This window comes from Esox lucius, chromosome 5 (genome assembly GCF_011004845.1).
Source record: "Esox lucius isolate fEsoLuc1 chromosome 5, fEsoLuc1.pri, whole genome shotgun sequence".
NCBI classification, from domain to species: domain Eukaryota; kingdom Metazoa; phylum Chordata; class Actinopteri; order Esociformes; family Esocidae; genus Esox; species Esox lucius.
The window spans coordinates 14,965,457-14,980,354 of record NC_047573.1 but is presented as its reverse complement, the minus strand read 5'-3'; the positions used below and the strand labels follow the sequence as shown (position 1 = coordinate 14,980,354).

General features: G+C 42.3%; 1 protein-coding gene across 3 annotated transcripts in view; it reads right to left on the bottom strand.

Annotated features, from left to right (window-relative positions):
* Nucleotides 1-685: 685 nt before the first annotated feature.
* The window catches only part of spata20 (spermatogenesis associated 20), a 35,806-nt gene continuing 21,593 nt past the window's right edge, over nucleotides 686-14,898 (bottom strand). For all 3 annotated transcript variants that reach the window (XM_013133845.4, XM_010891924.5, XM_010891925.5), the window contains one exon: nucleotides 686-1,682. In XM_013133845.4, the coding sequence (XP_012989299.3) occupies nucleotides 1,512-1,682 (171 nt within the window). In that variant the 3' untranslated portion in view covers nucleotides 686-1,511. The remainder of the gene's footprint in view (nucleotides 1,683-14,898) is intronic.

The following is a 14,898-nucleotide window of genomic DNA, read 5'->3' as shown; positions in this document are numbered from 1 at the left end:
CAGAAGCCAACCTGACAAATAAGAAGGGACGTCAGGACACGATATCACTAGAACACAGAAGCCCCACAGCCTTCTTCCTCTCACTCCATGACTCTCTAGTCATCCCTGTCTCACTCGTCATCATCTCTGTTCTCTCTACATTCACTTTCTCTCTTTTGTCCCCCTTAATTTCTCCCCAGGTGCAGTCGTCTGCCAGCATGGGTGTTCTTGTGGCCCAGGGCAGGTCTGTTGGACAGGGGTTCGACAGAGGGATGCACAGAGAGCCGAGGGATAGAGGGATTAAGAGGGATCCAGAGGGATCCAGAGGGATCCAGAGGGATGGAAGTGAACAAGTGGAGAGGTGATTTAGCATTGCATTTTTGGGACTGTCCAGTCATTTTCCTTCACTCTCTCTATCTCTCTGTGTCTCTCTCTCCCTAGGTGAATAGACGGAGATGCTGTGTCAGAACAGGTCTCACTCATCGTTTTTCATCCACCACTCCATGCCTTGTCCTTTCCTTTTTGCCATTATTTATTTTCTGTTGCCGTCCAAAGCCCAGGGCAGGACCTCCAGAGACAAGCTCCCTTTCTTCAGCCTGCAATATCCCCCAACCCATCTGTCTCACACACAAACACACACACACACAGTTTACATTCCTCATTATGAAGCAGAGAGAGGATTCAAACAAGGGGAAAGATACACCAGTAGCCGTATCAGTGTTTATTTATAGTCCAGCAGTCTAAGGAGATAAGTAGCATGGACAGGGTACTTCACATAGAGCGCAGTGACAATCCTCGGACACAAACACCAGGGGGGCATGGATATGTATGGAATCTAATACGAGTCCTAGCTATATATCCATACATCTTACTGACAGACCCAAAGTCAGGCAAGGTGGGAGTGGTGATAGCGGGATGTGGTGAGAAGGTGCCATTACACTTCAGTTCGCCCTCCGCTTACACCATCACAACACAATGATGTAAGTACTGTTTATTCCCAGAGATAGAGCATCGTTCCAGGCATTGTGCGCATCGCTATTCCCTAAACGTCTGTACATCCGTAGATTATGTGGTGGGCGGTCATCGTGTCCTGAGGCATGTCGACCTGGTACGTGTGTGTGTGTTGTGGGAAGAAAAGGGCGCACAGAGACACCCGCTCACGCCTGTTTCTGCTGCCTGTTCCGGGTAAGGGCCGGTGGGTTAACATCAGGAAAGGAGAACAACATGGTGGGGAACTTCATCCATGTGAATAAGGTGTCTACTACATGTTCAGGGCAACTCATCCATGCATCCCTGCGACTCCGTGCCTACACATTAGGATACTGCTGGAAAACTGATCGGGCCTTTACTAGCCTGTGACTAAGCTACACAAACAATTGCTGTTATTAGATCTGCTGGCAAGTGAGTCTTAGAGGCCCGCGGTCCACATGATGGTTCAACACACCGCCTACAGAGGTGAGTGTGGGAGGGCTAGCTGTGAGCAGGCTAGGACAGGGTTCCCATGGTCCTCTCATCCTCTCTCTCTCTCTCTGTCACGCTAGCAGAAGCGTGCGGAGCTCCTGTGGGTCTGCTACGGGGAGGGCGCAGGTGAAGTCCTCACACACGTACGCTGTGGCTCTGCCCTCCAGGCGGGTCAGGGAGGAGAGGACGGGTAGACGCTGGTACAGATAGCCCTCCGTCTCCCCGTTAGCTAACATCAGGACCTGGATAGAGGGAGGGAGAGCGGAATTACAAATGCTGGTACATACTATCATCCAGTCAGTAGAGAGATTGGCACAGGGTGGTTGATAAGGAGGAGGCCATCAACAGTCAGTCTTTATAGATTAGAACAGCTGCGTACTGTGCATGACTCACTGTGTGACTAGGCTGTTTGTGTCGAGGTATTTTCCAGAGTTCTCATCAGGGAGCTCCACAGTCACATTGATCCCCTGTTCACCCCCCCCCCATGTGCTCCTTCACCCCCAACCAGGGGTTCTCACCCAGAAATAACTTCATTAGACCAGGGTCAATGCCCCCCATCACCCCAACTACTGGAAAAAGCATGTGTGTACTGTGTGTGTGTGTGTGTGGTTGTGTTGTATGTGTTGTCGGTGAAAGGCAGCAGAGCGTCATTAAATGCCTGTCTTGTCCGTCCCTCTGGCTGCTTCTTGTCAAACGTAACTTCCTTCAGTGTGTTAGACAACCTGACTAACCAGAGAGAGGGGTAGACAAATGACAGGCAGACATGAGGGACAGAGGGAAGGAGAACGAGAGGACTCATGAGAAGAGGAGAGAGAGGGTTTTACTTTTATTTGGGTCCCTAGTATAGGGCCATATATAAAATCATCCAAAATCTTTTCAGTTTGAATGTCCACGTTTCCCAGATTTTTCTCTCAAAATAACTGTGACTCAAAAAACGATATCTTTCTTGCTTTCCTCCATTCCTATATATTTTTTAAATGGTGTTTCTATAAATAAAAAATTTAAAACACACTGGCTCTTCTGAGTAGACATCATTGTTTTGAGGCCTTCGGAGAGAGATTTTTGGGTGTAGCAATGAAGTGACAGATGTCATGGTGCAGTAACTAGCAGCATAGCTTCCTCCAGTGTCCAATCGCTCCACACTGGATTCTGGGATTGTTCACGTTTTCCACAGAGGACATTACCAAGACTTAATGCTGTCCATAAACATGGATGGAGGGTCTTGTCCCTAATGTGCTGGTTCTTCATTCACTAGCGCCTAACCTCTAGGCACCTCAAAGATCTGAAAGGATTGGCTGAGTATGAGAAATAGTGTAATTAAGGATTTTACAGTGCATATCCTATTAGATTTGAGTGAAGTGAATGGGTAGCAGTGGAATGTGGATCCCTATTTGTTCAACAGTGGGCTTTAATACTGTGATGTGGCAGGAAACTGCATTTCCACAGAAAGAGCTGTCGGTTGGCTTAACACCAAAAATATGTTTTATTTTATTTCATTTCTTCGGGGGAACACTGGTGAGAAGTGTGATGGAATGTGGGCAGAACTGCGTGACCGTTGCCGTGGAGACCAAAGAAGGATTTCCCCGGCCTGCTGAAACCAGCGCCTTTCTCTCTATCTTCCTTGTGTCTCAGTCTATCTGTCCTACTAGTAGGGAGAGCGATATGACGATACAACGGTGTGAGGTGAGAGAAAATGTTTACCCTATTTACAAATGATGTGGTTGGGTGGTGCCAACTCGAGCAGCACATAACTGGGCAACATGTCAAATGACCAACTGGTTTTCATTGGCTGTTGAGGCCTATTGTAATTGATGTGCTACATAGACTAATGTAAGAGTACATTGTAGATTGTTGTTGTAAGTGTACAAGAGTATCATCGCGGAGTTGCCTCTTCACTGTTGACATTGAGACACGTGTTAAGCTTCCAGTTGAGGACCTGTGAGGCATCTGTTTCAGAAACTAGACAGTCTGATGTATTTGTCCTGTTACTCAGTTGGGCACCGGGGCCTCCCACTCCTCTTCCTATTCTGGTTAGAGCCAGTCTGCGCAGTTTTCTGAAGAAAGTAATACACAATGTCGTATAAAATCTTCAGTTGCTCTGCAATTTCGCGCATGGAGTAGCCTTCATTTCTCAGAAAAAGAACTGATTGACAAGTTTCAGAAGAACGTTCGTTTCTGGACATTTTGAGCCTGTAATCAAACCCACAATCGCTGAAGCTTCAGGTTATGTTAAAAAGAGCACAGGACTGATTTTTGCTGATAATGGGCCTTTGTATGCTTATGTAGATTCTAATGAAAATCGGCCATTTCCAGCCCCAATAGTCCTTTACAACATTAATCTCTAGTATTTCTGATCAATTTGATGTTATTTTAACAGAAAATATTGTCTTTCAAAAACCAGGACAATTCTAAGTTACCCCAAACTTTTGAATGGTAGTGTATTTGCATTACTCAACAAAAAACATTGTAGAAATGTGTGGTTTGGGGTAGGTTACCCCTTTAACTTGATTTGAATATGACTCAGTGGCTAACTTTCATGACCTACCATCGATCTAGGAGTACGGTAATGGAGTTATAGCTCAGAGTTGTATGATGTTTGTGAATAAGGTAAATAAAATGGTACAGTTATAACAGAGAAAACAAACAGACCATGGTTTAGAACATTTCAAGCAGAATGGCGCCCCACTGTAAATAACAATGTCTTGAAGGACAGCACACAAGTGACATTCTGAGTAATTAGCAGTGAGGTGTGGTGAGGTCATTGACTGGTCAGGCATGCTATTATCAAAGACAGACACATTCACCAATATACAGTGATCAAGTTCACCATGCAACAGCTCAAACAACCCACTTACACAGGCTAACCAAAATGAAGAAACTGTTTTCACCACATGTAAACACCACACAGATGTATGATACACAAGCAATAATCATAGATTAGTACCAGATAGGTAGCACTGAAGATCAATAAATGGAAAGAATGAGTAGCACACTTGACTAAGTCACACTTAAATAGTCTCAAACAAACAACCAAGCTATCCTAGCACCGTATCTAGTTAAATTAAGCTAGCCAAACGTTATGCCAAATTGATGACAAATAATAACAGATGTCTTCATTTGTTATGTAACTGCTGACTGCAGCAGATGGACGAGTTCTGAAGTATACAGAAAGATCTTGTCCACTTAAAACATATTGGATGGTACTTCACCATCACGAAAACGGCCCAAAACACAGTACATAGCTACAGTATCAAGGAGTTTTTCAGGACAGAAAAGGGAAAGTGTTGGACTGGCCAATTGAACAATGTTGTCCAACTACTTTTGGCTCTTTTTCAGTTTTGTCCACCAGTTTAAAAGTAATGAATGTGGTAATATGATTTTTTACATTATTTAGTCCATGTTCACACACATTTGAGCCAACTGTATAGATTTCTTTCTAACCAGTAAATAAATATAGCCAGTCCACACTGGCTGAAATACCATCATTTCACTTTTACTGCACATTTTTACTGTCACTGCAACACTAACTGCCAAGGAAAAACTGTATTGGGCCAACATCCACTTTTAAATTAAATAATTTTACTTTGGATCAATTAGATCAAATTCAAACATATGGCCTTGTTTCATTGCACCAACTCCTGGCAAGCTCAAGAGAGTCGAAGATTGAAATGTGTCCTCCAAAGCCATGTTGCCAAACAGGAAGTCGTCGCCAGCCACTAAGCACCTGAAATACAACACATTTCCTGGCCAACAACCACCAGTGAGCATACAGGCTGCCGACCTACCTTGAGGAGTTATAAGGAGTAACTTTTGTCCTAGTTGAAAAAGTACTACCTGTTCACAGGCACATTTCCATATGCACTTCAAATGGCTTTAATGAAATCCCTACTTAAGAAGCTCAGCATATTATAGACCAATGTCTTACCTCCCTTTTTAGGTAAAAGCCTTGAGAAACCGATTTTTTTGTCCACCCTTCAGCCCAAATTAAGACGGTGAGTGGCCTCAGGATGAACACTGTTGCTTAGATAGCTCTCTATACTTGTACTACAGGATTTAAGTGCAGACTTGGATACTATAACCATGTACTCCTCAACAGGCTATAATGTTTTAGGAATTCACTATTCCTAAAACTTCATTTGGTTGCTCTGGGTGAACATTACCTGACATGGAGTTAATTTTCAACAGCTCAGCTAATGCTACATAACTCTAGATCTCTGTATTCCCAGATTATGTTAGTGCAATTAACACCATTATTGTACACATCACCAACACAACTAGATGGATGGCATAACATTTCTTGCAACTAAGACAGAACTGAGATTTTTGTTACTTGTGCCAAGACCTAAAAGAGTAACTCTTTGCACATTTGCATTCTCTAGATTTAGGTTCAACTCACCAGGGTAAATTCATTTTGAGGCCCATATCCAAAAAGTGACGAAATCAGCATTTTATCCCTTAAGAAACATTGCCAAAGTGCATCTATTTCTCTGCCAGGCCAATACTGAGACGCTAATGAACGCTTTAATCACTAGCAGGCTCTGCTCTCCTTTCTGGCCTTCCCTCCAAAAACATTAGAAAATTTGAAATAATTCAGAATGCAGCAGCTTGTGTGCTAACAAAAACCAGCAGGAGAGCACACATAAAAGCTATTTTAAAGTTCCTTCACTGACCTGAGATTGACAGGGCTTTTAGAAAATGTTCAGACCCCTTAATTTCTCCACATGTTGTTGTGTTACAGACTTAATTGATGAATCAACAAAAATATTTACTGAAAATGTCAATTAAATTAAAAACTGAAAAACATCATGTGTATATGCATTCTGACCCTTTCATACATTTGTCTATATAAGGTCCTACTCTTCGAAGTGCATGTGAAGCCATTATCCCAGAAAACAAGCCATGAAATCCTCGAAAATCTCAGTAGACCTCAGAGAATTCTATTGAGGCATAGAAATGTGGAAGGTTTTATTTAAAAAAAATGACGTTCCCAAGAACACAGCAGGCTTAAACATTGCAAAATTGAGAGGCTTCCTCATGCTGGCCTTGGGGACAAAACTGACTAGAAGGGCCTCAGCCAGGAAGGTGACCAAGAACCCAAAGGTCACTCCAACAGAGCTTCAGCATTTCTTGGCAGTGATGGGAAAACCTGTCATGGCAGCACCTCAATTACTGGCTGAGCCTGTTACTAGAAAGACCTTTATTATAAAGCAAACAACACACTGCATACTCATTGGCTTTGTGCTTTATGGTGTACTTTTTTTAGTTCAATAACGGCATTCTAAGTAGCACAAGAACTTCCCTCAGATGTTTTCAGTGTTCATAGAGTTAATCTGCACAAATAAGTTAAAAATGAATTAAACTTTTTTATTTCTAGGTTTTTCTATTTGTATGATTTTCAATTAGAAAAATGGATTACGAATTAGAAAAGTGAATAATGAATTGCAATATTTGGCACTATCAGAATGCAAACTAAGCATATCATAGTATTATTGTGTTGTAATCTAAGTATCAGGATTATATTGTATTGTGAGACTCTATTTGCACCCCTATGAGAGCATCCCCATGTTATTGGGACGCTTCTCGGCGGTAAGGACCAAGAGATCAGGATTAAGGGAAGGATGAATGGGACAAAATAAAGAGGTTCTTAAAGAAAACCTGATCCAGAGGGCATGAACCTCAGATTGAAGCAAAGATAAAACCGGACCGATTTAAATATTACTGTTCTTGAATAAATTGGCACACAAAATCCCATTCTAAAAACCTTTTCAAGACAGCTTTTGAGACATGCTTTTTAACTGTCTTAGTTGTCTTTATTAATCAGAACTATTTTGCTGCATTGGTTTTACTGTTGGACATATTTTGTATTATTCCTGTTAACTATATCTTGATTTTGTGTAGAAACACTGTACTCTTACCCTTTTCTTTTGACTTGTAAATCACCTTGGAATGCATTTTAATCATTTGATTTAGAGCATGATGAGGCAAAGCAACCCAGTTTTCTCTGAATTAATTCCCACGAAGGTGACGGTAGGCAGTAGGCACTGCATGGTGATGAGCAATTCAAAGCCTCACGCTTCTCTTGAGGTGTTGATGCAGTTTTAGCAAAGTTGGTATTTTCAGCATAAGAAAATACACCAGAATCATTGAGGAAAAGAATCAGAGTGCAAAAAATAATTGAAAATGTATAAATGATTTTACATTGAATTTGGCTTTTCTTTACAGGTATTTTGATAGATAATCAGAAGGCAATCAATGCCTACACAAAATCTGTAAGACAATTTAGACAATTTAGAATAGATGTTTTCTAAAATATTGTAGTCTAATGTGTTGTCCTAACATTTTTATTTTCAAAACAAATTAAAATAACATGAAAATGATTATTGTCTAGGCTATTCTCAATGACAGCTTCATAAGACAGAACAAACCATTGTTTACTATTATTTTATGAAGCCAGTAAAACTATTATTATGATTATTATTGAGTCTATGAACACTTGAGCCTGTGACATATACACTAACAAAGGTAATAGGCTACTCCAGGACAGTTTCTCAGAATGTGACTGCTCTTCCATGTGTGCAGTCTCAAGGCATGTGCACGCGCACACACACACACACACACACACACAAGCACAAACACACACACACACACAAGCACAAGCACACTGGCACACACATGGGCACACACGGGCAGACATACTGTTCCTCCAAAGAGTGTTACAAAAAAGGCCATACATATTTCATCATCATGTAGCCAATTGTAGTGTTTGCTTATGTGCTGTTCAGGAGAGTTAAAGAAGAACAAAAAGATGATATGGACCAGCCCTGTTCTTTCTCGCTCCCTGTCACTTAAATGTGCATTCAAGTCATTCGGTAGACATTCCTATCCTCAGTGACTTTCAGTACATGCCTTTTTTATTGTCCCCCGACTGGGGAAAACAAACCCATAACCCTGTAGTTACCAGCCCCATACTCTACCAACTGTGTTACACAGGAGTTTGGACTCTCTGTCTATGTTTCTCTCTCTCTCTACAGTTAGGTCCGGAAATAATTGGACACTGAAGTTTTAATATTTTTGCTGTTTACCAAAACAGTAACACATAAACAATGATGTTAATGATCTATGATCTTACATTGCAGTCTCTCAGCTTTAATTTGAGAATATTCACATCCAATTTGGAAGAAGGGTTTAGGAATTATAGCTCTTTAATTATACAGCCCCCTCTTTTTCAAGGGACCAAAAGTAATTGGACAATTGGCTGTTTCATGGACAGTCATCGATGGCTATTCTGGAACATTCTTTGGACAAATGAAACTAAGATCAACCTGTACCAGAATAATGGGAAGAAATAAGTATGGAGAAGGCTTGGAACAGCTCATGACCCGAAGCATACCACATCATCTGTAAAATATGGTAGAGGCAGTGTGATGGCATGGGCATGCATGGCTTTCCAATGATTGGATTGGTTGCAATTCCTAAACGTTTCATACAATATTTTTGTTCAAACCCTTGAATTCAAGCTGAAAGTCTGCACTTCAATTGCATCTCGGTTGTTTCATTTTTTTTTTCAGAATTAGGAAAATAGTGTCACTGTCCAAATATTTCCGGACATAACTGTACGTATATACACATATGCTTCTACCTCTCTCCATGTTTCTCTCTATGTCTCATTCTCCCCACATCTCTTCCTCAGGACTATACATGACAATGGCTCTGTGACAGGGTCTATGGTTGGATCTGTAGTGTTGTTTGTGAGAGTGTTGTACGTGTGTGAGTAACTTTCAAGCATAGGTCGCAGAGTTGGCTGCGCAAGACAGCAACGGCAACCTTCCACAGGCTTCCGTTCCGTCCCTGCATCCTCACCCACTGTGTAGGCGTGAATGCAGGGGTGAGTGTGTGTTAGAACAGATGGCCCAGGCTTATCATTCAGAGAGTAATACAACTAACGCAGCATAGCCAGCCCTTACCCTGACACTGATGGACACAGACAGACACACAGAAACCCCTGCCTGCTGAGATAGGGGACACACACACATACTCACACACACACACACACACACACACTATTAGCACATGAGTTCAGATGCACCTGAAGAAGAGTGGTTAGAACAACAGCTCTGAAATCTGGGGCTTTGCGCATCCACGCATGAAGAGGTTTACTCTCTCACACACTTTTTCCTCTCTGTCGGACTCTCTCCGTATCAGTCGGAGACCTGTTCAGTCACCGAGTCAAGCTAGCTTCTGTCACTGCAACACTCCCCGCAGGCCACGCCCACACACAACTGTGACGTGTATGGCGAGCAGACAGCAGTCAGCCGATCACATCACCCAGCTACACATATTCACACAGTGTTTAACAAGCAGGAGCTAGGGACGGAGAGAGGCCAGAGTAAAGAGGCGACGACGTGGGGTGGGCCTTGTCACAGTGCAGAGGATTCTGAGACGGCCTACAGGCCTTCTCCAAGGCGTAATAAACCACCATGCGTGGAGACACACTACCTGAAGGGTTAGAGGTTTTACTGTGCCGCATACATTCCTTTAATGAAGTTAGGTTAGCATTACGGCTGCTTGGAAATGTTATAAATCAATGAGATTATCATCCACTTAAAATAACAGCAACCTGACAAATTCCTACCCTTACACCCCCCCCACCCCCTTTTCCAACTGTATCTAGGGCTCTGACGCATCGCAACAACTCCCAAGGTATTCCCTCTGCAAGCTTTCCATATAGATATCTGTAGCAGGCCCTTTGGCTTTTTCCCCACAAAGAGCAGTTTTAGTGCATCGTGTGGCCCATGCATTTATTCAACGTATGCATTACATTATATGCGGTAACGACTTCGGGTGGACATCGTAGCCATGGGAGAATGTTGAACTTCTGCTGCACTCAGATGATGCAGGAATTACATTCTGTGCAATTACACTGTAGGTGTGATCGAGGAGTTACAGTCCCCCACTATGGGTTAGCACAGTGAAGTATTTTCTCCTTCTTTTGCTCTATACTCCAGGTTAAGGTGTTAAATCAAAGAATGATTATAAAGTATAGATCCAGCTTTCATTTTTAGAGTAGTTAATTTAATCATTTATTTCCCCTAGTTCAGGGCTCCAATTGCCACAATTGGCTTGATGTGTTTCTGGTTAATCAGGAGGATGTTCTGTCATTTGGTCTGGTTAAAGAGACCTGTCAAAGTCTAGTCTTGACTGTAGGCTTTACATTTGCTTGTGGAATCTGCTATTGGTCTCTGTCAATATGAGAAAAGGTGTCAATGAAAGTCTAGAAAGTGATTATGAGGCGGAAAATATGTATCTGAATCATACATAAAACATTATGCTTATCAAAACCAACCTTTTGTTAAGAAGAAGTTAAAAACAATGGTGAGCTCAAAAATTGCAATTCTCTGGTAGGCCAAGCAAGATCTCTACAGTGGAAGAACGAAGAATCTTTACCATAATGAATCAACATCCCCAACCGTTGTCTGATTGATCAGGACCACTCTGTAGGAGGTAGGCAAAGATTAAGGCCGGGTGTTTTTGTAAAAGCACTTTGTGACAACTGCTGTTGTAAAAAGGGCTTTATAAATAAATGTGATTGATTGATTGATTGATTGATGTGTCGTCCACTATCATCTAAAGAGGACTTAATCAGTAGAATTACAGAGACTACATTGAAAGATGGAAACTACTAGCTAGCATTAAATAGATGATTTACGGTGCCTAAGAGCTTGCAGAGTTCTGGAACGGTTATTGCGCACAGATGAGACAGAAATAATAACATGTAGTGATGACAGGTGGAAAGTATGAAGGGAAAAAAGTTATGTGTAATATGGAGAAAGGGGTGTTATGGCTTTGGCATGTATGGCTAGCACTGTCACTGGCTCACTTGTCTTTATTGATGATATGGCTGCCACTGGAACTGGCTAACTTGACTTAATGTAACCGATGATGGCAGCAGCAGAATTAACTCTAAAGTGTACAGAAATAATTTCTTATACTGTTGTTGTCTGCAACAGTATAATCAAATACCATTCATCGTATGACACTTTATCATACAGCAAGACAATGACTTTATTATTTATAGAGGCACAATTATTTATAGAGGCAAAAAATAATGCTTTGCTGCCTGACTACTTACTGAAGGCAATGCAGCTTCCCTGGCACCCAAGGCCCTTGAGAGAGTTGCCAGAGCATGATGACATAAGGAGCCACAGAACAAATTGTTTGGTGGGAAGGTATGCCATTTTGTGACAAATTAGTGAGAGTGTGGCTACACTGCCATTAAAAAAAAGAGAAGAAATTACAGAGTTATAGTTGAGGAAACAGGCCTTCTGACAAGCAGTCATTGTACACCCAATAATACTACAGTGAAACTTGTTTCCCAAATAGATAATACAGGAGTGAATTGAATGTAGACAAATTAAATGTTTAGTACAGCACGAGTAGTGTGAATCAGGGAATGTGTTGGGGTTAACCTAATAGGCAGGCTTACAGAATTTGGATCTAGGTAATCATTTGCCTTAAAGGGTAATTGCAGACATGAAACCCCAAGCTTCAGAGTATTCATATATAGTCATTATCCTGCATCCGTTTAGCTACAAGTGATAATGAATATTGCTAACAGGACATCTAAGAAATGTGTAAACATTTGTTTTTGGCAGGTCCCTACTAGGAAAAAAAGATTCAAGCTTATGGGTTAAGTTTAAAGAACAATTCACAATTGAGAATTTGAGTTATGTTTAGGTTTAGGCATTCATGGTTTGGTTAAGGCATTAGGGACTAGGTTAAGTTTAAGCCTGATTAGGTTATGGAAGTTAGTGTTAGGTAGAGGTAAGGGAAATATATTTCTGAGTTTCAGGTCCTCAGAAGCACAGGAAAACAAACGTTTGTTTTTGAGTGAGAGTGAGAAAGCACTTGTCAGAGAAGTACCAGGGGCGAAAGGAAGAGGAGGAATGAGTTAGAGAGAAAGGGACAGAGACAGAGAGATGCAGAGATAGACGGAGAGAAAATGAGACAGAAAAACAGAGAAACACAAATAGAGAGAAGCGAAAGATATGGAAAGAGATGCTGTGAAAACCTATACGACAGACAGGAGCAGAGAAGTGAAGGGTCTCCTTAAGTGAATGTGTCTATCCGCCTCCACAATCAGTCGACATCTCCAGTCTGTATTGTTTCGATGAACACACGCCATCGGCTCCGTATTTGGGGCTGTCCGGAGGGTGTGTGTGTCTTATCAGTCTGCGTCGGGTATTAATTCCCAGGTTCAGTGTGGATAAGAGCTGAGCCTGGCTGAGGAGTGACAGTCAACGTGAGATAGAGAGGGGATTGAATGGGGACCAGAATTACAGTCAATGATTGATAGGGACAGAAGTTTCGGGTTTAAACACTTTCTTGGAGTTAGCAAACAATATGCACACTCATTCTTCCCTCCCTCCATTCCCTGCAGGAGACAGGAGGATGCAATACAGACTAACAGACAGACATGCTGATGATGATGGAGGCATGATAATAGGACTTGATTAGTACAGTGTTAATGTCAGTCAAGGAGAAATGGAGAGGTCAATAGGATGCACACATCTACCTGAGATCGAATCCATCTGCTAGAATGTCTGGACCTGTCAATCAAAATATGTCTGGCCTCTGACTGGTCGATACGCTCAGCAGGCGATTAACAGAGGAAAACACAATGGCTAACACACACCTATTATGTGAACACGCACGCACACACACACACACTCTCCAGGAGGGGGTATTAAGAGTAGCCAAATGACCTACGGGGGGGATGAGAGTAGGAGAGGAAAGAAGGAAGGAAAACAGGTGGGGGTCAAGTCAAGCTGTTGCATGCTGGGTAGTTCTGAGAACACTGACAGCTCAGAAAAGGACATGGGAGAAAGGAAGGAAAGAGGGGATTGAGGTGGGAGAAAAAGGAGTAAAGAAAGTCAGGAAAAAGACTGACATAATATTTGGAATGGGAGAGGTGAGTTGAGGACAGATGGGGAACAGAGACTAGGGGTTAGGATTAGGGACTAGTGGTGATAGACTAGCAGAAGAAAATACTGTTTTATGTTAGTGGGTAGGATAGGTGATAGACCAGCAGAATAGAAGACTGTTCTATGTTAGTAGGTAGGATAGGTGATAGACCAGCAGAATAGAAGACTGTTCTATGTTAGTAGGTAGGATAGGTGATAGACCAGCAGAATAAAAGACTGTTCTATGTTAGTAGGTAGGATAGGTGATAGACCAGCAGAATAGAAGACTGTTCTATGTTAGTAGGTAGGATAGGTGATAGACCAGCAGAATAGAAGACTGTTCTATGTTAGTAGGTAGGATAGGTGATAGACCAGCAGAATAGAAGACTGTTCTATGTTAGTGGGTAGGATAGGTGATAGACCAGCAGAATAGAATACTGTTCTATGTTAGTAGGTAGGATAGGTGATAGACCAGCAGAATAAAAGACTGTTCTATGTTAGTAGGTAGGATAGGTGATAGACCAGCAGAATAGAAGACTGTTCTATGTTAGTAGGTAGGATAGGTGATAGACCAGCAGAATAGAAGACTGTTCTATGTTAGTAGGTAGGATAGGTGATAGACCAGCAGAATAGAAGACTGTTCTATGTTAGTGGGTAGGATAGGTGATAGACCAGCAGAATAGAATACTGTTCTATGTTAGTAGGTAGGATAGGTGATAGACCAGCAGAATAGAAGACTGTTCTATGTTAGTGGGTAGGATAGGTGATAGACCAGCAGAATAGAAGACTGTTCTATGTTAGTGGGTAGGATAGGTGATAGACCAGCAGAATAGAAGACTGTTCTATGTTAGTAGGTAGGATAGGTGATAGACCAGCAGAATAGAAGTCTGTTCTATGTTGCTTGAATCTACGCTCATCCTCTGTCAGTGCTCACCTCACCTTTCCCCAGCCTCTCTGTCCCTCCATCCCTCTTTCTCTGCCTCCTCTCTCACTCTCCCTTCCTCCCCCTCTCTCTATTACTCCCTCCCTCTCCCCCCTTTCTCGATCACTCCTTCCCTCCCACAGTCAGATGGTGTCTCTGAGGTCTTGTTAGAGAGTAACAGTCATTTGTCTCCAGTGTTCCTGTTATAAAGGCCAGGCTGTTAGAGGCCTCAGCCCTCTATCTTCTTCTAATGCTACTCTTTCCCTCTCCCCTCCTTTTATCATTTTGTCTCTTCTCTTTTGAGTCCTTCTCAACCTCTTCCACCCATCTATGCTTTTCATCCCTTTGTTTTGCCTTCTCCCCCCAAATGACACCTCAAACCAACCACCCCCCCCACCCCCCCACCCCCCTGGGCACACTCAAATATCACCCTGTCTCTCTCAGTCTCAAACACTCCAACGTCCCATTCAACACCTGCCACAGACACTAAAAGGCCCTAACAGGCCCCTCCCACTCCCCCTGGTTGCCACAGTCCATAGGGACCCAGAGTAACCAATCTTCTGCACTCGTCTCATA